Source organism: Bubalus kerabau, chromosome X (genome assembly GCF_029407905.1).
Source record: "Bubalus kerabau isolate K-KA32 ecotype Philippines breed swamp buffalo chromosome X, PCC_UOA_SB_1v2, whole genome shotgun sequence".
In the NCBI taxonomy this organism is placed as follows: domain Eukaryota; kingdom Metazoa; phylum Chordata; class Mammalia; order Artiodactyla; family Bovidae; genus Bubalus; species Bubalus kerabau.
Window position 1 is genome coordinate 50,904,848 of NC_073647.1, and position 25,293 is coordinate 50,930,140.

The window sequence follows — 25,293 nt, forward strand, 5'->3', positions numbered from 1 at the left end:
CCATCAGGCCCTCCCTGGTGCTCTGAGAACCCCCATATGTCCTGGCACAAAATTAGGGCCATGAACTGGGCGCATGTGCCTCTCGGGAGAACTTACATAACTCACATCTGATTGTTGGGAGGGCTGAACCCCAGAGGAGGAGGGGGGCTGGGGCCCAGTCCCTGAGTTTTCCTGGAGCCCGGCCCTCACTCCCCCTTTCCTCTCAGCTCCAAGCACTTGACTGTGTTGGGGACAAGGGGTCCCTCCGAGCTTTCTTCCTGAGTCAGACCAGGCTCTCAGCATGTAACGTGCTCTGCTCTTGAAAGGCTTACCACCACCTTGTGAAACGTGCCCTTTCAAAAACAGTGGGGGGACAGAGATCCTGCCTGCATGGGTCCTGCCAGCACTGTTACCCAGATCTCAGCTTTTCTGGGAAGGGGGAATGGAATAGATGATGACAGACATGGCAGAGATGGTGGTCCCCAGGAAGGCAGGGATGGTGAGCCTGAGTAACAAATGCCCAAGGGGACCAGGAACTCTGAGTGCATCCCCTCTTCAACCTCCCCAGCCATAAATCAGGGACATTACCTGAGGTCCCACACATGAAGTGGTTGGGTAGCCTCCTGTGAAGTCCTTAGACTTGAACCAAGCTGCTTCTGGACAGTACGGACGCCACTGGCTACCATCCAGCTAAGCTGGGTAGTGTCTGTCACCTACTCACCTGGACCCACACTCCTGAGGGTGGAGACTCACTGACTTCGATCCATTTGGCTTCAAAGGGTGGCTCTTTCCATGGGGTCTTTCTTTGATGGGTATTGTCTTGAGGACACCAATCACCGAGGTGTGTCCTGCTTACTTTAATTATCCCCTGGTGAGTCATGTGCTCTAAAAAGCTTTACATGCCTGTTTATACCACTAACCGCTGGGCAAACACTCTCTTTAAGACGGGGACATTAAGAAGATGGGTGACTGCAGCCTTGTGGTCACTCTTACCTGTCACAGATCTCTCAGAGGCTGTCCACTGGGTGAATGCAGAATAATGGTTGCTTTGGTGTGTCATAGACCTCTCAGAGGCCATGTTCAGGGTGAATGCAGGCTCATTTATTTCATTTAGTCTTAGTCCATTTAACATGCACTAGGAAGCCCTGGTTAAAAATACATCTCCAGCCAGACTCCTCACACCCTCACTCCCATGCATCTTCAGCCAGCCCCCTCTCCCCTCATGTCTGGCAATGAACTGACCTCTGAGGGGACTCCCCACTGCTGTCTCTTCCCAAAAATGAACCGAATCATCATCTTGGCACAAAGAATATACTGCTTACAGCTGAAAGTCGCATGATTGTTCTGTGTCATCCAGGAAGACCCCTGGGGCCTGCACATGGACACAGGTGCTGAGGCTTTGGTGTTCTGTCCAGCCTCCTTCCTCTCCCTCTGTGTTTCCTCCCAGGACCACTGGCATCACCTCTCTTCCCGGCCCTGGGGCTGCAACACTGGCTGCTCTCCTGCGTGAAATCCTTTCCCAGAGGTGTTATCTCTGCAGAGATTCTGCTACACCATCCTGCTCCACACCCCACCCCCTGCTCACTCTAATCTGAGGCACTTTTCCTGCACCAGTTTTGCTCAGAGCACCAGCCCCTGTCTGGTATGAATCCAATGCTGCCCCAAGGCAGTGGTTCTGTCTGTTTCAGTGCATGGGGCCCTAACTGGCACAGAATATGAACTCACATGACAACAACCTGAAACAGTAACTGAATGCAAATCACTGTACACATGTCACTTAGAAATGTGGAGTAAATGAGGGAGAAACAGGTAAAGGTGAGAGTGCTGATAGGTGCTAGAAAACTTGCTTTTAGCTTCTAAGACTTTCAGCAAAAGGTGATGGTACAGATTTTTTGCATGAGGTATTGAAAATTAGAACTAACATTTTAATATAAATATTTTTAATAACAGTCATGAAATGAATCAAATTCTGAGGAATTTTAATTGCGACTTGACTGACTTTACACCAGATTGTACTATGGTTCAGAATCGGATCTGGGAAGCTCCTCAGAATGGGGTGGGGTGCTGGAAGAGGGGTGACCCTCTACTCTCCCGGCTGCACACATGCTCTTCCCCCTGCTTTCACACTTGATGCCAAGTTTCTCGCCATACTCGTCCCCGTACCAAACCAGCAGCTCACAGCCAGGCCTGACCACCTGGCAGGTTCTGTAGAAGATCTGCCCATGATACTGGAAGGCCACCAGGTTCTGCTCCTCATAGTGTCGGGCACAGTTCACATACCTGGGGTTGAGGCCGAGAAAGGGAAAGAAACCACAGGTGATGAGTCCCCTCTACTGTCAGACCATGCCCAGCTCCTTGCCTTCAGGCTGAGGCCACCATGGCTCCCACTGCCCCTCATGGGGACTGTCTGTTCACACTTTCGACCATGGCATGTGAATTCCTATTTCCAGATCCTATTTCTCATCCTCTTCCTAGCTGGAATGCTTTCCTCTCCTTATCTAATTAGCCATTGTACAGAGCCCAGTTCCAGACTTGTTTCCACCTGGACTGTCAGTAAGACTGGTGACCTCCAGCTCCTCTAAACTCTGAATTAAGTTCTCTTTCATTTCACAGGACTTGGTGCTCTTAGGCTAGCATGCATCCCTCAGCACTCACCCCAACCTGCCTTTTCTCCCGAGGCTTTTCTCCAATCTCCCCATGTGTATCCAGGGTCCTATTCACTTGCCCACCCCCTCCCATGGAAACTTGTAGAGTGCTCTGACATAGCTTGAGACACACCACAGTAATAGTTTATTCACTTTCTGTCTGCATTGATGAGAGGAGAGGTCCTCAGAGAGGGGGCATGCTCATGGCCATTCTGCCCCACATTCCTCCCCAGGCCTCAGGGCCCACTTCTCACTGGAACCGAGCCTAGGGAGGTTGTTGCCCACATGGACTCAAGGTTTCCCATTTTAGGTTATCCTGGCACTGTGCAGTTTTTCAAAAATAGAAAAATTAAGGTTACTATTTGTAAAATCAACTGGCTCATGTCTGTCTTCAGCATGTTCTCCAAAAGGACATGGGTTGTGTGATCTGCTTCAGTAATGAAGTTCACTGTCTAACCTGGGACATAAGGTGCTTGGTAAGTGTCAATTAAGTGAATTAAAGTGTTCCTGGTGAATCTAGACTCCTCAAGTTGTTTTCAAGTACCTCAGTTTTGTTGAGCATATAGACTTATATTTTGAGGGCACATGTTATATTTTTCTTCCTTTCTTTCTAACATATTTTGAAATGAAAGAGCATGATATGGAGGGAAAAGAGGAAAGAAGATGTGAAAGCTATTGAGGGAGACAGGTTGAGAAGGAAAGGGGTGTGGGCTTCAGGGAGGAGTGGAGTCTACAAACTGCAGACTCACTGCACTCACCTCATCCAGTTGGCCAAAGACGTGTCCTTTCCATCCACATACTCGTAGCTGTTTCTCCCTTTGGTGATCTGAATGTCAGAAAAGAGATACAAGCTTTCATCTTTATTTATTTTTTTGGTGGAAGTAATAGAATAAATTTTTCCCTCTGCTGTCATTCTGCTCTTCAGCCTGCATGGATTCAGCTGCCAGTCAGACCACATGGTAAGCTCCTTAATCATAATTTTAAGTCTAAGTCTATTGGCACATTGAAGGCAAGGGCTCCACAAGGAAGGAGTCACTTCTGTATGCCTGTACTGCTGTCTCTCACCTCTCCTCTGATCTTTAGCTAGAAGTCCTGTGTGCCTGTACCACTGTCTCCCACATTCCTCTGATCTTTATATAGAAGTCCTGTGTTCATGTAGTCCAGTAGTCATGTATGGATGTGACAGTTGGACTATACAAAAAGATGAGTACTGAAGAATCCATGCTTTTGAACTGTGGTGTTGGAGAAGACTCTTGAGAATCCCTTGGACTGCAAGGAGATCCAACCAGTCCATCCTAAAGGTGATCAGTCTTGGGTGTTCATTGGAAAGACTGATGTTGAAGCTGAAACTCCAATACTTTGGCCACCTGATGTGAAGAGCTGACTCATTTGAAAAGACCCTGATGCTGGGAAAGATTGAGGGCAGGAGAAGAAGGGGACTACAGAGGATGAGATTGTTGGATTGCATCACTGACTCAACGGACATGGGTTTGGGTAGATTTTGGCAGTTGGTGATGGACAGGGAGGGCTGGTATGCTGCAGTTCATGGGGTCGCAGAGTCAGACATGACTAGCGATTGAACTGAACTGAATCTGTGTTCATGCCCAGTGCACACAGTACACAGGGCTGACTGTGTCATTGCCGACCATGTCATTACCATCTGCATCCTTGCATGTAGATATGAAGTACCCCTCCCAACACACACAAGCGATTAGTGGCCAGAGGACAGAGAAAGAGGGTTATTTCTCACCAGCCAGGAGTATCCACTGTTGATGGCCTCTTTATCATCTGTGATTTGGCCCTCGTAGGGGCCAAAGTGCAGGCCCAGAGGCAGATGAGACGCCTCGTTCCACACTCCAAGCCCAGCCTCAGGGATGCCTGACAGTTTGATACTTAATCCAGGGGGCAGAGTGAGGGCTGAGCGGTTGGCATGCCCCTTTTCCACTACAGAGTCCTTTACAAAGGTTGGGGGCCCGTGGGCATCACAGCTGTCAATGAAGAAGTTCTGACACTCCTGACAATCTGGAGGTGAGAGCAACAGGGATGAGGGGAGGTATAGTGATGTTGGTGGTCGTAAAGACCTTCAGAAAGAACTGGGGAACTCATGGCATTTGGCCTCGATCCTGTACCCCAAGACATAGAGGAAGGGGATGATAGGGGAACCAAATGGTGAAGTGAAGTTATTGGATCAAGGCCTCATAACCCCTTCATGAATGGGCCAGCGGGGTCACTCACAGAGGTAGTCATCATCCTGGGGCTCGCTGACCTCTTGGTACACATGGCCCTTTCTTTTTCGCAGACTGTACCTCTTCATGTCAGTCTCCATTCTTCTGAGTTCTAAGATGGAAAACAGAAGCTAAGCAAGGATGGTGGGGTCTGGAGAGTTAGTCACTGTTTTATCAGAAAAAACAGTGATCTGTGAGATCTCATACTTGTCAGCTATACACTTTGTCAAAACTTTTTCTTTCCATTTATTTTTCAAACTTTTACTTTTGTATTTTACTGTTTTCATGTTACATTATTTATTTATTGGCCACGCTGCATGGCCTGTGGGATCTTAGTTCCATGACTAGGAATGGAACCCACACTTCCTGAAGTGGAAGCATGGAGTCTTAACCACTTAACCACTAGAAAGTCCCTTCTCTATACTTTGTTTGTTCCACCTTTATCTAGTAGTTCAGGATACTGAGATTCCACAGATGCCCAGTTCAGTGTTAGCTTCCTGCACTTCCTGTTAGTAGGTTTTACTTCCCAACCTTCTTACTTAGGAAATGGTTCACTGACACATCTATTCAGAAAATAAATGTTAAGGGCACATGACACATAAGACATTGAGCAGAGATCTGGGCATAAACACTAATAAAGCATGGTCCCTATTATCACACCTGGATTTATTGAACCACTTGTATGTGTCAGCAGTATTGCATTTAATGTAATGCTTTCAAACACTGTATGAGTTATGTATCCTTATCTTCACTTTACAGATGAACAATCAGGACCTCAGAAAATGTATAAGATTTTCCTCAGGTCCCAGTGCTAACTTCATGTCTCAGATCAGTCCACCTTAAACCCATGCCTACCCAAAGTCCACACCACACACCTACGCCATACTTTTTACCTTTTCTACAGGAATTAGAGGAACCAATTAGAGCAACTCCCCAAATTTTCTCTTACCGACTTCTTGTCTGGAGTGCTGTCCAGGGGTCCTTGTTTCTTGGGGAGGGTTCACTGATTTCTGAGCCCACTTGGAGCCACTTTTCTTCAGCAATTTTGCCTCTCCTTGCAATTTCTTCAAACTGGACACCTTACTTAATGGTCCCCTGGACTTTCCCTTAGATGTGAGTAAAAGAGAATATGTATTTCTTTAGTTCTTTAGGACTGTATTAAGTGTTTTCACATGCATGACTTTAGTTAATACTTTTAAAATTATTGGAAATACCTGATGGAGGGGAAGTCTGAACACTGGAATGTAAAACAAGGACCTAAGTGGGTAATGAATCAAAACTATAATTCATATCTTAAGGTTATTCCCCTTCAACATTCTGCATAAAGGTAAGAGCAAGGCAGGGAGAATAGTTGGAGGTCAGGGAAAGAAGAGGGTAAGGGCTCATAAGGAAATCCGTGGTTTTTCTATTAATTAGTGGATGTTTGATGGTTGAAGAAGTATGAAAAATTACAGAGGGGACAAAACACATCTGGAAAGTATGGTGACAAAGCAGTGAGATTGAGAAGAGAAAAGACGACTGGCAGAAGAACATTTAGACAATAAAGAAAATGAGCTAAACATTGCAGGTTGCTATGTCCTACAATGTTCTAATTAAAGTAGCTGGACTCATCAATTCTGCTTGAAGAAGGCTGTACGACTAGCTGGTTCTCCTCAATTTCCTGATGCATAAATAGGTATACATTCTAATTCTCAATGTTACAGTGGAAATGAAATTTAATAACATTCAACAAATCATTGTGTGAGCTATTTAATATAGTATGAATGTCAGCGTACACCCTTGCCATCAATATATTCCCTCAACTGCCTCTATAATTGAAGTCTAGCTCACAAATACTATCTTCAGCATTCCTTGAATTCTTATTCCTAGATGAATGCTTAAATGTGGAGTCACTCATTCACAAAACATTCAGGAGGCCCTCAGGGCCTTTGAGCTGAGCCTGGACTTCTGAGAATTAAGGGGTATTGGCTAGGCTCTCAAAGCTGACAACACAGGGGCAGGCTAAACAAATGATTCCATACAGGATAGTTGCCTAATCAGAGCTCAGAGGAAGGGCTTGTTACTTCCTCCTACAAGAATAAGCATTTGAAATCATGTGCAGATGATGAGTTTCTACTCAAAAGCAAGTAACCTATGTGAAGTCCTTCAGTTACCTTTTTTTTTTTTTGGCCACTGACTTAGCAGTTCATTTATCATTGTTATTTTTTTTTCTTTACAATATTGTATTGGCTTTTACATACATTGACATGAATCTGCCACAGGTGTTGATATGGTCCCAAACCTGAACACCCCCCTCCCACCTCCCTCCCCATCACATCTCTCTGGGTCATACCAGTGCACCAGTCCCAGCACCCTGTCTCATGCATCAAACCTGGATCGACGATTCGTTTCACATATGATAATATACATGTTTCAATGCCATTCTCCCACCCTCGCCCTCTCCCACAGAGTCCAAAAGACTGTTCTATACATCTGTGTCTCTTTTGCTGTCTCGCATACAGAGTTATCATTACCATCTTTCTAAATTCCATATATATGTGTTATTATACTGTATTGGTGTTTTTCGTTCTGGCTTACTTTACTCTGTATAATAGGCTCCACTTTCATCCACCTCATTAGAACTGATTCAAATGTATTCTTTTTAATGGCTGAGTAATACTCCATTGTGTATATGTACCATAGCTTTCTTGTCCATTCGTCTGGTGATGGACATCTAGGTTGCTTCCATGTCCTGGCTATAATAAACAGTGCTGCAATGAACATTGGGGTATACATGTCTCTTTCAATTCTGGTTTCCTTAGTGTGTATGCCCAGCAGTGGGATAGCTGGGTCATATGGCAGTTCTGTTTCTAGTTTTTTAAGGAATCTCCACACTGTTCTCCATAGTGGCTGTACTAGTTTGCATTCCCACCAACAGTGTAAGAGGGTTCCCTTTTCTCCACACCCTCTCCAGCATTTATTGCTTGTAGACTTTTGGATAGCAGCCAATCTGACTGGCAATAATGGTACCACAAGGTGGTCTTAATTTGCATTTCTCTGATAATGAGTGATGTTGAGCATCTTTTCATGTGTTTGTTAGCCATCTGTATGCCTTCTTTGGAGAAATTTCTATTTTGTTCTTTGCCCATTTTTTGATTGGGTCATTTATTTTTCTGGAATTGAGCTGCAGGAGTTGCTTGCATATTTGGGAGATTAATTCTTTGTCAGTTGCTTCATTTGCTATTATTTTCTCCTATCCTGAAGGTTGTCTTTTCACCTTGCTTATAGTTTCCTCTGTTGAGCAGAAGTTTTCAATTTTAACTAGGTCCCATTTGTTTATTTTTGCTTTTATTTCCAATATTCTGGGAGGTGGGTCATAGAGGTCCTGCTGTGATGTATGTCGGAGAGTGTTTTGCCTATGTTCTCCTCTAGGAGTTTTATAGTTTCTGGTCTTACGTTTAATCCATTTTGAGTTTATTTTTGTGTATGGTGTTAGAAAGTGTTCTAGTTTCATTCTTTTACAAGTGGTTGACCAGATTTCCCAGCACCACTTGTTAAAGAGATTGTCTTTTCTCATATTCTTGCCTCCTTTGTCAAAGATAAGGTGTCCATATGTGCATGTATTTATCTCTGGGCTTTCTATTTTGCTCCATTGATCTATATTTCTGTCTTTGTGCCAGCACCATACTGTCTTGATGACTGTGGTTTTGTAGTACAGCCTGAAGTCAGGCAGGTTGATTCCTCCAGTTCCCTTTCTCAATTTTGCTTTGGCTGTTGGAGGTTCTTTGTATTTCCATACAAATTGTGAAATTTTTTGTTCTAGCTCTGTGAAAAATACCGTTGGTAGCTTGAAAGGGATTGCATTGAATCTATAGATTGCTTTGGGTAGTATACTCATTTTCACTACACTGATCCGTCCAATCCATTAACAAGGTATATTTCTCCATCTACTTGTGTACTCTTTGACTTGTTTCACTAATGTTTTATAGTTTTCTATATATAGGTCTTTAGTTTCTTTAGGTAGATATATTCCTAAGTATTTTATTCTTTTCGTTGCAATGGTGAATGGAATTGTTTCCTTACTTTCTGTTTCTATTTTCTCATTGCTAGTGTATACGAAGGTAAGGGACTTCTGTGTGTTGATTTTATATCCTGCAATTTTACTATAGTCATTGATTAGCTCTATTAATTTTCTGGTGGAGTCTTTAGGGTTTTCTATGTAGAGGATCATGTCATCTGCAGTGAGAGTTTTACTTTTTCTTTTCCAATCTGGATTCCTTTTATTTCCTTTTCTGCTCTGATTGTTGTGGATAAAACTTCCAAAACTCTTTTGAGTAGTAGTGGTGAAAGTGGGCACCCTTGTCTTGTTCCTGACTTTAGGGGAAATGCTTTCAATTTTTCACCATTGAGGATAATGTTTGCTGTGGGTTTGTCATATAAAGCTTTTATTATGTTGAGGTATGTTCCTTCTCTTCCTGATTTCTGGAGGGTTTTTTTTTTTTTATCATAAATGAATGTTGAATTTTGTCAAAGGCTTTCTCTGCATCTATTGAGATAAACATATGGTTTTTATTTGTCAGTTTGTTAATGTGATATATTACCTTGATTGATTTGTGGGTATTGAAGAATCCTTGCATGCCTGGGATAAAGCCCACTTGGTCATGATGTATGATATTTTTAATGTGTTGTTGGATTCTGTTTGGTAGAATTTTGTTAAGGACTTTTGCATCTATGTTCATCAGTGGTATTGGCTTGTAGTTTTCTTTTTTTGTGGCATCTCTGTCTGGTTTGGGTATTAGGGTGGTGGTGAGCTCATAGAGTGAGTTCGAAAGTTTACCATTCTCTGCAATTTTCTGGAAGAGTTTGAGTAGGATAGGTGTTAGCTCTTCTCTAAATATTTTGGTAGAATTCAGCTGTGAAGCCGTCTGGTCCTGGGCTTTTGTTTGCTGGAAGATTTCTGATTACAGTTTTAATTTTCATGCTTGTGATGGGTCTGTTAAGATTTTCTATTTCTTCCTGGTTCAGTTTTGGGAAGTTCTACTTTTCTAAGCATTTGTCCATTTCTTCCAAGTTGTCCATTTTATTGGCATATAGTTGCTGATATTAGTCTCCTATGATCCTTTGTATTTCTGTGTTGTCTGTTGTGATCTCTCCATTTTCATTTCTAATTTTATTGATTTGATTTTTCTCCCTTTGTTTCTTGATGAGTCTGGTTAATGGTTTGTCAATTTTATTTATCTTCTCAAAGAGCCAGCTTTTGGCTTTGTTGATTTTTGCTATGGTCTCATTTGTTTCTTTTGCATTCATTTCTGCCCTAATTTTTAAGATTTCTTTCCTTCTACTAACCCTGGGGTTCTTCATTTCTTCCTTTTCTAGTTGCTTTAGGTGCAGAGTTAGGTTGTTTATTTGACTTTTTTCTTGTTTCTTGAGGTATGCCCGTATTGCTATGAACCTTCCCCTTAGCACTGCTTTTACAGTGTCCCACAGGTTTTGGGTTGTTACATTTTCATTTTCATTCATTTCTATGCATGTTTTGATTTCTTCTGTGATTTGCAGGTTATTCAGCAGCATGTTGTTTAGCCTCCATATGTTGGAATTTTTTAATCGTTTTTCTCCTGTAATTGAGATCTAATCTTACTGCACTGTGGTAAGAAAAGATGGTTGGAATGATTTCAGGCTTTTTAAATTTACTAAGGCTAGATTTATGGCCCAGGATGTGATCCATCTTGGAGAAGATTACATGTGCACTTGAGAAAAAGGTGAAATTCATTGTTTGGGAGTGAAATGTCCTATAGATATCAATTAGGTCTAACTGGTCCATTGTCTCATTTAAAGTTTGTGTTTCCTTGCTAATTTCCTGTTTAGTTGATCTATCCATAGGTGTGAGTGGGGTATTAAAAGACTCCCACTATTATTGTGTTATTGTTAATTCCCCCTTTTATACTCGTTAGCATTTGTCTTACATATTGCAGTGCTCCTATGTTGGGTGCATATATATTTATAATTGTTATATTTTCTTCTTGGATTGATCCTTTGATCATTATTCAGTGTCCTTCTTTGTGTCTCTTCACAGCCTTTGTTTTAAAGTCTGTTTTATCTGATATGAGTATTGTTACTCCTGTTTCTTTTGATCTCTATTTGCCTGGGATATATTATTCCAGCCCTTCACTTTCAGTCTATATGTGTCCCTTGTTTCGAGGTGGGTCTCTCGCTGACAACATATATAGGGGTATTGTTTCTGTATCCATTCAGCCAGTCTTTGTCTTTTGGTTGGGGCATTCAACCCATTTACATTGAAGGTAATTATTGATAAATATGATCCCATTGCCATTTACTTTATTGTTTTGGGTTTGAGTTTATACACCCTTTTTGTGTTTCCTGTTTAGAGAAGATCCTTTAGCATTTGTTGAAGAGCTGGTTTGGTGGTGCTGAATTCTCTCAGCTTTTGCTTGTCTGTAAAGCTTTTTTATTTCTCCTTCATATTTGAATGAGATCCTTGCTGGGTACAGTAATCTGGGCTGTAGGTTATTTTCTTTCATCACTTTAAGTATGTCCTGCCATTCCCTCCTGGCCTGAAGAGTTTCTATTGAAAGATCAGCTGTTATCCTTATGGGAATCCCCTTGTGTGTTATTTGTTGTTTTTCCCCTGCTGCTTTTAATATTTGTTCTTTGTGTTTGATCTTTGTTAATTTGATTAATATGTGTCTTGGAGTGTTTTGCCTTGGGTTTATCCTGTTTGGGACTCTCTGGGTTTCTTGGACTCGGGTGACTATTTCCTTCCCCATTTTAGGGAAGTTTTCAAGTATTATCTCCTCAAATATTTTCTCATGGTCTTTCTTTTTATCTTCTTCTTCTGGAACTTCTATGATTCGAATGTTGGGGCATTTAACATTATCCCAGAGGTCTCTGAGGTTGTCCTCATTTCTTTTAATTGGTTTTTCTTTTTTCCTCTCTGATTCACTTATTTCTACCACTCTATCTTCTACCTCACTTATCCTATCTTCTGCCTCTGTTATTCTCCTGTTGGTTCTCTCCAGAGTGTTTTTGGTCTCACTTATTGCATTATACATTATATATTGACTCTTTTTTATTTCTTCTAGGTCCTTGTTAAACCTTTCTTGCATCTTCTCAAATCTTGCCTCCAGGCTATTTATCTGCAACTCCATTTTATTTTCAAGATTTTGGATCATTTTCACTATCAATATTTGGAATTCTTTATCAAGTAGATTCCCTATATCTTCCTCTTTTGCTCAGTTTGGTGGGCATTTATCCTGTTCCTTTACCTGCTGGGCATTTCTCTGCCTTTTCATCCTGTTTATATTGTTGTGTTTGGGCTGGCCTTTCCCTATTCTGGCAGTTTTGGTTCCTCTTTATTGTGGTGGTTCCTTGCTGTTGGTGGGGTTGAATGGTAGGCTTGTCAATGTTTCCTGGCTAGGGAAGCTTTTGTCGGTATTCTGGTGGGTGGAGCTGGATTTCTTCTCTCTGGAGTGCAATGAAGTGTCCAGTAATGAGTTTTGAGATGTCAGTGGGTTTGTTGTGACTTTGGACAGCCTGTATATTGAAGTTCAGGGCTATGTTCCTGTGTTGCTGGAGAATTTGCATGGTATGTCTTGCTCTGGAACTTCTTGGCCCTTGGGTGGTGCTTGGTTTCAGTGTTGGTATGGAGGCGTTTGATGAGCTCCTATCGGAGTTCTCTGGTGTTCTCAGGATTTGGACTTAAGCCTCCTGTCTCTGGTTTTCAGTCTTATTCTTACAGTAGCCTCAATACTTCTCTATCTATACTGCACTGATGATAAAACATCTAGGTTAAAGATGAAAAGTTTCTCCACAGTGGAAAACACCGAGAGAGGTACACAGGGTTACATGGAGAAGAGAAGAGGGAAGAGGGAGATACAGGTGAACAGGAGGAGAAGAGGGGGAATCAAAAGGGGAGAGAGCAAGCTAGCCAGTAATCTCCTTATGTGCTCTCCACAGTCTGGATCCGTCAGAGATGTTCACAGTGTTACAAAGAGAGGAGAAGACGGAGGAAGTATACAGAGGTAGCCAGCAGGATAAAAGGGGGAATCAAAATGAGAGAGACAGATCTAGCCAGTAATCAGTTTCCAAAGTGTTCTTCACAGCTCAGAATACACAAAGAGATTCACAGAGTTGGGTAGAGAAGAGAAAGGGGAGGGAGGAATTAGAGGCAACCTGGTGGAGAAAAAGGAGAGTCCAAAGAGGGAGAGAGCATTCAAGCCAGTAATCTTGCTCCCAAGTAAAAACAGGTACTGAAGATTGTGTTCTTTAGTTACCAAATTGATAACAAATACCAAAAAGCAAAGATTAAAAATCTAGTGTAGAGGTTAGATTCTCAAAAAAAAAATATATATATATATATATATATATCTGAAGTTTGCTTTAAAAATAGGTTTTTTTTTTGCAAAGTAATAGTAGGTTATAAAAATGAAAATTAAAGGAGTAATAGAGGTCTTAAATATTAAAAAAAATTTAAAAACTGATAGTAGTAAAAATATATCTAGGACTTTCTCCGCTGTTGTTGTGGACAGTGTGTGGTCAGTTCATTTTCAGATAGTTCCTTGATCTGGCTTATACTTCTCAAGATCTATAGGACCCTTCCTACGTTCAGTTCAGTTCAGTCGCTCAGTTGTGTCTGACTCTTTGCGACTCCATGAATTGCAGCACACCAGACCTCCCTGTCCATCAACAACTCCCGGAGTTCACTCAGACTTATGTCCATTGAGTCGGTGATGCCATCCAGCCATCTCAACCTCTGTCGTCCCCATTCTCCTCCTGCCCCCAATCCGTCCCAGCACCAGAGTCTTTTCCAATAAGTCAACTCTTCGCACGAGGTGGCCAAAGTACTGGAGTTTCAACTTTAGCATCATTCCTTCCAAAGAACACCCAGGACTGATCTCCTTTAGAATGGACTGGTTGGATCTCCTTGCAGTCCAAGGGACTCTCAAGAGTCTTCTCCAACACCACAGTTCAAAAGCATCAATTCTTTGGCACTCAGCTTTCTTCACAGTCCAACTCTCACATACATACATGACTACTGGAAAAACTATAGCCTTGACTAGATGGACCTTTGTTGGCAAAGTAATGTCTCTGCTTTTTAATATGCTGTCTAGGTTGGTCATAACTTTCCTTCCAAGGAGTAAGTGTCTTTTAATTTCATGGCTGCAATCACCATCTGCAGTGATTTTGGAGCCCCCCCAAAAAATAAAGTCTGACACTGTTTCCACTGTTTCCCCATCTATTTGCCATGAAGTGATGGGACCAGATGCCATGATTTTAGTTTTCGGAATGCTGAGCTTTAAGCCAACTTTTTCCCTCTCTTCTTTCACTTTCATCAAGAGGCTTTTAGTTCCTCTTCACTTTCTGCCATAAGGGTGGTGCTATCTGCATATCTGAGGTTATTGATATTTCTCCTGGCAATCTTGATTCCAGCTTGTGCTTCTTCCAGCCCAGGGTTTTTCATGATATACTCTGCATATAAGTTAAATAAGCAGGGTGACAATATACAGCCTTGATGTACTTCTTTTCCTATTTGGAACAAGTCTGTTGTTTCATGTCCAGTTCTAACTGTTGCTTCCTGACCTGTATATAGGTTTCTCAAGAGGCAGGTCAGGTGGTCTGGTATTCCCATCTCTTGTAGTCGGTGCTAACTACGGGGTTTTAATCTATTGCATCTGTTACTTCCAAGGAGGTTCCCTCTGTTTGTTTTAGCTTCTTCTGTTTGCTGGTCTCTTCAGTGTCTAATTTCCGCCCTGACACAAGGGGGCGGTGGTGATCACTTTTTTAGGCTCATTTGTTCAGTCATGCTGTGGGGATGGAGGAACACTGCAAACAAATATCACTGGCGTGTGCTTGCAGTGGCTCGGCCACACTGGGTTTGCCCATGCTCATGGCGTGTGTGCTTTCCCTGTATACACTGCTTAGGCTCTGGGTTGCTTTGCTGGGAACTGTCTGAGGCAGGCCCTAAGTTGTATGCACTTCTCAGGTCTAAACCGCTCAGGTTCAGGTTCTTGGGTACTCCACAGAGGCACAGACTTGATTGGGCCTGCGTTTTGTGCTCTTCCCAGGTCTGGGCAGCTCAGGTGACCAGGTGCTTGGTAGGCGCGGTTGCCCCCAGGTGGGGGCTGCAACTTATTGCCTCCCCCATCCCAGCTGCTTGGTTTTCTGGGTGTACAACAGACATGCCTTCTCAGGTGTGCTGTGCGTCTCTTCTGGGGTACTGATCTCTGGCTGCAACCCTCCCGGCAGATGTCGACCGACCAGAATCCCAAGAAGTCTTGGTTAACAACAAAGCCTACTTTCAGTTTGGTAGAGGATGCCTCTCTGGGGCCGCAATTGACCTTTTCTGGCTCTGGCTGCCCCCGCCTGCCTGTCTCCAAGGGGGGATGGGCTGGTCCGCCGCCGGCTACCTCTGCTCAGTCCTTTGTTCTGTGAGCGGGCCTGGTTGTGTCTTAGGTTAGGGCTTTTCGTGGGATAGCTATCCCACAGTCTGGGTTGCTATCTCAAGTTAGTTCCCTCAGATTGCCCTTGGGGTATTCAGGCCTGGTCCTTACCCTAAGCAATGCAGCCCATACCTCCCTGTCCGGCCCCCGTTTGGTAGTGGTGGATGCAAGTGTCTGCACTGCTTCTTGGCTGAGAGTTGCCGTTAGGCACATAATCTGTGGGTTTTAATTATTTATTTATTTTTCCTCCTGGTTATGTTGCCCTCTGAGGTTCCAAGGCTTGCCACCGACTCGCCAGTGAGAGTGTTTGCTGGTGTTTGGAAACGTCTCTCTTTTTTAAGACTCCCTTTCCAGGATGGATCTCTGTCCCTACCTCTTTTGTCTCTCTTTTTATCTTTTATATTTTTTCCTACCTCCTTTTGAAGACAATGGACTGCCTTTCTGGGTGCCTGCATTCAGAAGTTGTTTTGTGGAATTTACTCAGCATTCAAATGTTCTTTCGATGTATTTGTGGGGGAGAAAGTGGTCTCCCCGTCCTATTCCTCCACCATCTTAGGACTGCATCCTAGAGTTATTTTCTTACTTATTGTTTTTGAGTTGTAAACCTGAGGTTTGTCATGGCTGCGAGTTGCTCCCTCTTATTAGAGTGGGAGGCTCTGAGGTAGGGATCATGTCGCTTTCTTCATCTTGGACCGTCCATTTTACAAACTGCTCAACATATCCTTAAGCTTCTTCATCTTGGACCATACACTCTACAAACTGTCCAACATGTCCTTAAGCTTCTTCATTTTGGACCATCCACTCTACAAACTGCCCAACATGTCCTAAGGCTTACCTTAGTCAGATGTCTTAGCATATCCCTCACTCAGTTTGGTTCAGTCGCTCAGTTGTGTCCAACTCTTTGCGACCCCATGAACCATAGCACGCCAGGTCTCCCTGTCCATCACCAACTCCCAGAGTCCACCCTCACTAGCACAGCACAAAAGAACTGAGTTTTAAAACATCTCTCAGGTGAATGATATAAAGATGTATGAATTAGATGTATGAATAAACTTTATTGACCTATGAATGTTTTAACCAGTTTGTAAGGGGTTTAGAGAAGGTGCTTTGGATTAGATTGCATTAGCATTGATACATAATCAAACATTTTTTAACCTCAGTTTCTTGATCTATAATGATGATAGCTATATACCTACTTATAGGTACTGTAGGATTGTTTTAAGGTTTAAGTAAGTTTATTCACATAAAAGGCTTAAAGTCTATAATATTGTGAAAATAACGTAACAAATAGAACAGCCTACTATTGTTGCTGTTCTTACTAACTATAAAGATGGTGATGATATCAGACATTGTGCTAAAGCTTCAGGACAGGAAGGCAGCAGTCTCCAGCATCTCTGTGTTTTTTCCTATTCTCACCTGTGACTGGATCCATGAAGAGGATTTTTTTGTCAATAGGATTTGGGAAATACTCACCTTTTGGTGTTTTCTGTGCTCCATTCTGAAGGCCTTCCTAGAAGGTTTACCTAGAAAATGATGAGAAACAGTGTTTTGGTGGGTAAATATTTCCAATCTCTGGGCATTCTAATTAAGGACAAAGAATTCTGAGCCAGAGAGTGACAAGAACAAGGAATAGCAAAGGAGAAATGGAAACTGATTTCTGTATCATCAACTCCTATGCTTCCACTGGGATCATTACATAATTTTCTTAAAATTAAAAAAAGAAACTTCATTTGTGCTTCATCTGAGGTCCATAAAGTATATAATAAATTTACTAGCCTTTCATGACAAAAATATTCAACAAAGTAGAAATAGACGGAAGTGACTGCAATATAATAAAGGTCAATATGAAAAGTCTGTCTCTAACATCATAGTCATCAGTGAAAAGCTGAAAACTTCTATGATCAAGGGAAAAAGGCAAGGATGCCCATTCTCAACATTTCTATTCAATATAATATTAGAAGTCCTCGACAGGGCATTAGATTAGAAAAGGAAACCAAAAACTTCCATTTGGAAAGAAAGAAGTAAAATTATGTCTGTTCACAGAGGACATGATTTAAAAAAATCTTTAAAATTCTACACACAAAAAAAAACCTGCACAGAAAGTTGCACAGTACAGAATCAACATTCAAATACCTTTCCATGCATGAACAATCTACATTCCAGAAAGGAAAATAAAAAAACAATCCTATTTATGTTTTTAAAGTTGTAGTCAAGAGCTAATTTGAATTAAAAAAAATATTTTTATTTATTTATTTGTGCCAGGTCTTTGTTGTGGCATGTAGGATCTTGTTCCCTGCTGTGGGACTGACCCCAAGTTCTCTGCGTTGGGAGTGTGGAGTCTTAGCAAGTGGACCCCCAGAGAAGTCCCGATAATCTTATTTATAATAGTATCAAAAAGAATGAAATAATTGGGAGTAAACTTAAGGACATGACTTATACATTGAAAATTACAAAGTATTGCTGAAAGGAATCTGACACAACTAAATAGAAAGGCGTCTCACATTTATGGATTTGGAGACTTAATATTATCAAGCTGTTCATACTACCCAAAGCAATTTAAAGATTCAGTGTCCTATTAAAATCCCAATGGAATTTTTTTCAGATATAGAAAGTCCATCCTACAGTTAATACGGAATCTCAGAGGACCCCAAATAGACAAAACAATCTTAGAAAGAACAGAAAAGCTGGAGGTCTCTGATTTCAGAACATATTACAAAGGTACAGGAACCAAAAAGCGTAGTTTCAGCATAAAGTGCGTGCTTAGTCGCTCAGTCGTGTTGACTCTTTGCGACCTTTTGGACTGTAGCCCACAAGGCTCCTCTGTCTAGGGGATTTCTCAGGCAAGAATACTGGAGGGGATTGCCATTTCCTTCTCCAGGGGATCTTCTTAACTCATGTATTGAACCTGCATCTCCTGTGTCTCCTGCATTGAAGCAGATTCTTCACCTGCTGAGCCACTGAGGAAGCCCACTGGCATAAAGACAGAGGTACCAATCAATGGAACAGAATAGACAGCCAGAAGTAAACGCTTGGATACATGGTCTAATGATCTTTATGAAGGGTGTCAAGACAACAGGGAAAGTTTAATTCCTGTAACAAATGGCCCTGGAGAAACAAAATATCCATATGCAAAATAATGAAGATCTTACATCACAAAGAAAAATCAACTCAGAATGGATTAAAGATCTAAATATAAGACTTGATAAGACTCTTAGAAGAAAACAAGGGTGAAGCTTCATGACATGAATCAGGAATGATTTCTTAGATATGATACCAAGTGCACAAGTATTAGTAAAAGGTAAAAATAGACAAATGATCATAAGGCAGTTCTATTTCCAGTTTTTTAAGGAATCTCCACACTGTTCTCCATAGTGGCTGTACTAGTTTGCATTCCCACCAACAGTGTAAGAGGGGTCCCTTTTCTCCACACCCTCTCCAGCATTTATTACTTGTAGACTTTTGGATCACAGCCATTCTGACTGGTGTGAAATGGTACCTCATAGTGGTTTTGATTTGCATTTCTCTGATAATGAGTGATGTTGAGCATCTTTTCATGTGTTTGTTAGCCATCTGTATGTCTTCTTTGGAGAAATGTCTATTTAGTTCTTTGGCCCATTTTTTGATTGGGTCATTTATTTTTCTGGAGTTGAGCTGTAGGAGTTGCTTGTATATTCTCGAGATTAGTTGTTTGTCAGTTGCTTCATTTGCTATTATCTTCTCCCATTCTGGGCATACACACTGAGGAAACCAGAAGGGAAAGAGACACGTGTACCCCAATGTTCATCACAGCACTGTTTATAATAGCCAGGACATGGAAGCAACCTAGATGTCCATCAACAGATGAATGGATAAGAAAGCTGTGGTACATATACACAATGGAGTATTACTCAGCCATTAAAAAGAATACATTTGAATCAGTTCTAATGAGGTGGATGAAACTGGAGCCTATTATACAGAGTGAAGTAAGCAAGAAAGAAAAACACCAATACAGTATACTAACACATATATATGGAATTTAGAAAGATGGTAACAATAACCCTGTGTACGAGACAGCAAAAGAGACACTGATGTATAGAACAGTCTTATGGACTCTGTGAGAGAGGGAGAGGGTGGGAAGATTTGGGAGAATGGCATTGAAACATGTAAAATATCATGTATGAAACGAGTTGCCAGTCCAGGTTCGATGCACGATACTGGATGCTTGGGGCTGGTGCACTGGGACGACCCAGAGGGATGGAATGGGGAGGGAGGAGGGAGGAGGGTTCAGGATGGGGAACACATGTATACCTGTGGTGGATTCATTTTGATATTTGGCAAAACTAATACAATTATGTAAAGTTTAAAAATAAAATAAAATTAAATTAAAAAAAGAAAAAAAATAGACAAATGAGATTATGTTAATCTTAAAACCTCTGTGCAACAAAGGACACAAAGTGAAATGGATGAATAGAGTGAAACAAAGGAACAGAGTGAAAGACAAACTACAGGATGGTAGAAAATATTGTAAAATACGTATCTAATAAGGGGTTCATAAGTATATACCAATATGAAGGTTACTTATAAGCCAGGAAGAGAACCTGATTGACCACGATGGCACCCTGATATCACACTACCATGCTCCAGCATTGGAAGAAAACAAACTTCTGTGGTTTAAGCCATGCAGTCTGTTTCATTATGGCAGCCTGAGCTGATGAACATGGTGGGAGAAGGCACTGAATAGACATTTCTCCAAAGAACATCCACAAACGCCAATAAACATATGAAAAGATGCTCAATATTACTAATCAATAGGGAAATACAAATTAAATCACGATGGAAATTATCTCATACCTTCTGTGATGGCCAATATGAATAAGAGGACAATAGCAAGTTTGGTAAGTATATGGAGAAATTAGAACACTTATACACTATTGTTGGAAATGTAAAATGTTGCAACCTTTACAGAAAACAGTATGGAGTTTCCTCAGAAAATTAGAACTGCTGTATGATCTAGTAATCCAACTACAGAGTATATTTCCAGAAAAAATTGAAAGCGAGATCTTGAATAAATCTTATGCACATCTATGGTCATTGCAGCATTATTCCCAGTTGGTAAGATGTGGAAGCAATCTAAATGTTCATTGGTGGATAAACAGATAAAGATTATATATATCATATATATTATATACCCATGCACACAATGGAATGTTTTGAAGCCTTAAAAAAGTATTTTATCATATGTGGCCTCAGGGATAAGCCTTGATGATATTATGCTAAGTGAAATGAACCAATTAAAAAAAAGGCAAATATTGCATGATTCCACTTCTGTGAGGTACGTAAATTAATCAAATCCATGGAAACAGAAAATACAATTGTGGTTGCCAAGGACTATGAGGAGAAAGAATTGGAGAATTGTTGCTTGGTATGTGTAAGGCTTCAGTCATGCAAGATGAAAAAGTTCTGCAGATTTGCTGTAGAGCAATGTAGAGCAATAGTGTACCATAAACTCAGAAATTAAGAAGGTAAATAAAGATGTGTAGAGGTATGGTGGGAGAAGGCAATGGCACCCCACTCCAGTACTTTTGCCTGAAAAATCCCAAGGATGGAGGAGCGTGGTAGGCTGCAGTCCATACGGTCGCTAAGATTCGGACGTGACTGAGCGACTTCACTTTCACTTTTCATTTTCATGCATTGGAGAAGGAAATGGCAACCCACTCCAGTGTTTTTGCCTGGAGATTTCTCTTACACTAGTTTTCATAACCTAAGGGAACAGATGGTCTTCCCTGGTGGCAGAGTGGATGAAAATCTGCCTGCCGATGCAGAGGACACAGGTTTAGTTGCTGGTCCAGGAAGATTCCATTTTCTGCAGGGCAACTAAGCCTGTGTGTCACAAACTACTGAGCCTGCATGTGCTCTGCCACGAGAAGTCAGTCACTGCAACCAGAGAAAGCCCCTGCACAGCAGCAAAGACCCAGTGCACCCAAAATTAAATAAATAATTTTTAAAAATCTGGGAGAACAGAAATCCATTGATGGAGAATCCTAGAACTATCAAAATTGTTTTCTCCAGTCTAGGCAGATTACCTCTTGTAAACTCTCTGAGCAGCAGAAGAGGAAGTGAGCTGCTCACTTCTATTTTATAATGAGTGTACTTAATTTTTTATTTACCTGAGGCTGTTTCTGGTCAGTGAAATGTGGGAAAGATAAGGGAGAATATACAGTTATCTCAAACCCTTTCCCAGATTCAAAACAAAGAATTTGTTTCACCTTAGGGTAAGAAGAAGAAGGAAATGGCAACCCACTCCAGTGTTCTTGCCTGGAGAATCCCAGGGACAGAGGAGCCTGGTGGGCTTCAGTCTATGGGGTCGCACAGAGTCGGACATGACTGATGCGACTTAGCAGTAGCAGCAGGGTAAGAAGATCATGTGGTGTTAGTTTTTTTTACACACATAAATAATGTATCTTGACATAATATGTTAATCATTTGCTCTTCTAAGAGATTTACTCCAGTAACCGAATTATTATGAGATTTCTATTAGAAATCTCTTTGATGAATTTATAGCCTAAGGTATCTTTAATTGCCTTTCATTAAGAATGTTTAGCAAAAATAATTCTTTTTAAAAAGAATCATAAATTTTAAAGAAAAAGCTTTTGAGAATTACACTGGAAAACCTATACATTCATCTTCATTCAGGCTTATGTCAATATTCAGCCACAACCACTTCAGAATGCTGAAAATTATGTTTTCTTTGCTAATGGCTGAGATGCAGTTGAGACCTTAGCCCAGGCTGGTTTTGGGAATACACCTCTACATTCTCCTGGCCCCTCACCTTGATGCTGTGGTGTCCATTCTTCATCAGAATCCTCAGTATCATCTCCCTGGGGTTTGATGACCTGCCTGCGGTGATGCATGAAAGCTGGTTGAGTGGCTCTTAAACCTGGAAAGAAGCAAAATATATGTTCTAAGAAGGAAGCACAAAGCACAAAAGCAATGGAAAGTGTCACAAAGTCAGGGATTGAAATCAGTAGGATGGGCTGGGAGAATGTAGAACAAGGCAAGAGGTGAGCTCTGCACTGCCAGGGTCAATCCCACTGGATAAAATTGGATAAAAAATTGGATAAAAAAATTGGATAAAAAATTGGATAAAAAAACTGGATAAAATCCCACTGGATAAAAAAAAAAAAGGAATAAAAATTTCCTCCAGGTTAGTCTCCACACAAAAGGGAACTGTGAGCAGATGAAGCCACCTAAGAGAGAGCCAAGGAAACACTGAGGCTGAAGACCTGTTTCATGTTTCCCAGGCTCACAGGCACCCAGCAGTTCCTGTTACTTATAGCAATCAGCACTTCATAGTTCCTTTTCACATTCCTATATCCGATTTTTTCCCATTCTCCCATCTCTGCCCATTCTTCCTTGGAGAAGTAGATGGAAATGTCTTTGAAAGCATCTTTGGCCTAAGGAAAATAATAGATTTCATCAGGGTCTTACTAATATAAGTCAGACCTTAGAGCTGACGTCTCCTTCACCTTTTGTGCAGGGACTAGCCTGAAGCTACTGGATGGTCTCTGTGAGACAGGAACAAAGACTTTCCTTCCCGCCTGTGTGCTACTTAACTGAAAAAACACTGAGCATTTTCCTAACTCTCGCTGGACACAGAGCAGTTGATGATGCTAGTGTCCTCTTTTGTTCTGCTCCACACCACCATCTCAGACAGGACCAGGCATTCCCATCCTGCGTACACTCACAGAGAAGTTCACTCAGCTGCCCAGTCAAGCAGTCTGTTGTCCTTTAGGGACCGGGGCTGTGTCCTTCCTATAGAGCTGGCTTAGAGCCCAGCTTTGCCAACTCTGCCTCTCACCGTGAGCTTCCACTCTGTTCTCCCAGCATCTCCCTCAGTTCTCTCCTCTGGAGACCTGTTTTGGCTCATAGCCATGGGAATGCCTCAATGCCAAGGTGCCTATGGAAGGAGAAGATGCTGAGATAGCCCATACCACTGTCCAGAGCCTGGTCTGTCTTCCTTGGGTGGAGTGTCTAGGGCAGGAAGGTGTAGGGAAAGTCAGAGTGAGGGTGTTGGTGGGGTGGACAGATCCTGTCCAGCTATGACAGGCCACCCTAATGTGAACTAGATATGGTTTCTTTGGTTCCCCTACAATTCAGCTCCTCTGAGGAAAGGCACTGGGAGGGATGTGTCTGTGGGTGACAGAGGGAATCTTGAGGAGACCTGGAAGCCCCTAACTGCTGGCCTGGGGTCAGGCTGAAATCAGGGCTCTATTCCAGTGCAGGAGAGGGAATATTTCTCCAAGAAGGGTTTTGAGGATCTCCCCCTGGGGACTGAAAAATCTGGGCCAACATGGGTTCTACATATAAGGGAAAAGTTGTTCAGCTTGAGGAGATCTGGGGCACAGGGGCTGAAGGAACTGGGATCCTCAGACAGAGGGGACTGGGGATCTTTCAGCTGATGTCAAATGCACAGGGTGAGAGAACTTGGGATCTTTGAGGCTGAGGAAATTGGAGGTTTCTTATTAAGGGGCTTTAAGTCTCTGACAGGCAGGACAGTGGGGGTCTTGAGGACGAAGAGTTTTAAGAGCTCCCAGGCTGAGGTATTCAGGGTCTCCGAGGTTAAGGAAATTTGGTCTCTCTGCGGGTGCTATTTTGAGGGTGCCTCAGGCTGACAGGCGGAGAAGGCAATGGCGCCCCACTCCAGTACTCTTGCCTGGAAAATCCCATGGACGGAGGAGCCTGGTAGGCTCCAGTCCATGGGGTAGCTAAAGTCGGACACGACTGAGCGACTTCACTTTCACTTTTCACTTGCATGCATTGGAGAAGGAAATGGCAACCCACTCCAGTATTCTTGCCTGGAGAATCCCAGGGACAGAGGAGCCTGGTGGGCTGCTGTCTATGGGGTCACACAGAGTTGGACACAACTGAAGCAACTTAGCAGCAGCAGCAGCAGGCTGAAGGGAACTGGGGTTACTCTAGGTATTTGAGAGTCGCAGCACTAGGGTATTCAGTGTTTCTGCCAGTGAAGGGACTTGGAGTCCCTGAAGCTGACGAACTGCAAGCTCTCCTCAGGTTAGGACCCAGGTTCCTCAAAGCTGATGGGATTTGGGGCCTCTCACCCTGGAATTAGAAGCCGTCACTCTGAGGGTTTACGAAGGTTGCACAGGGTGCGTTCCGTTCAGTCTCCTCGCTGTTCTGCGGCACTTCCGACCCCGGCCCTTATCGCGATAACAGCTCAGCGGCTAATCCTCTCACGCCGAGGCAAAGTGCAGAGGGCGCAGCCTTCTTGTATGGTTCCAGGCACAAGCGACCAATCGGTGCCGCAAGCGAGGCAGTCCAGCCAATAGGCAGTGGGAGGGTGCAGAGTGAAGGAGGCCCTGCCCAAACGCTGGGGGAAATGGCTTCTCGGGGGCGTGTCTGTCAAGAAGCCTCCAGTGCGCAGGCACATCTTGGCCGATTTCTTTCCTTGTTTTCAGGCATGGCCTCTTAGGCCTGGATCTTCCAGTGGGCGCATTGTCTTCAGGCTGGATGTTTCCTTCCAGTGTCCTCAACTGTAATCACGACTCCACCAGACTGTAGTCATTCTCCCGGATTTTCTCCTAGGCCCACCTATGCAATACCTGGTCAAATCTAGTTTGGGGAAGAACTCTATGTGGTGCTGCAGCTGCTAAGTCGCTTCAGTCGTGTCCGACTCTTTGCGACCCCATAGACGGCAGCCCACCAGGCTCCTCCATCCCTGGGATTTTCCAGGCAAGAACACTGGAGTGGGTTGCCATTTCCTTCTCCAATGCATGAAAGCGAAAAGTGAAAGTGAAGTCGCTCAGTCGTGTCCAATTTTTAGCGACCCCATGGACAACAGCCCACCAGGCTCCCCCGCCCATGGGATTTTCCAGGCAAGAGTACTGGAGTGGGTCGCCATTGCCTTCTCCCTCTATGTGGTGCTGCTGCTGCTGCTAAGTCGCTTCAGTCATGTCCGACTCTGTGCGACCCCATAGACGGCAGCCCACCAGGCTCCTCCGTCCCTGGGAT

General features: G+C 42.7%; 1 protein-coding gene across 1 annotated transcript; it reads right to left on the reverse strand.

Moving 5' to 3' along the window:
• Window positions 1–1,946: 1,946 nt before the first annotated feature.
• On the reverse strand, window positions 1,947–24,580 carry LOC129638956 (histone-lysine N-methyltransferase PRDM7-like). The gene is made up of 8 exons (XM_055563734.1): window positions 24,384–24,580; window positions 22,094–22,201; window positions 16,759–16,808; window positions 5,799–5,955; window positions 4,860–4,961; window positions 4,375–4,646; window positions 3,383–3,450; window positions 1,947–2,259 (listed from the first exon to the last, which is right to left on the reverse strand). Exons 2-8 carry the CDS (start codon window positions 22,173–22,175, stop codon window positions 1,995–1,997), a joined length of 996 nt encoding a protein of 331 aa, XP_055419709.1. The 5' UTR covers window positions 22,176–22,201; window positions 24,384–24,580; the 3' UTR covers window positions 1,947–1,994.
• Between the last annotated feature and the right edge of the window lie 713 nt (window positions 24,581–25,293).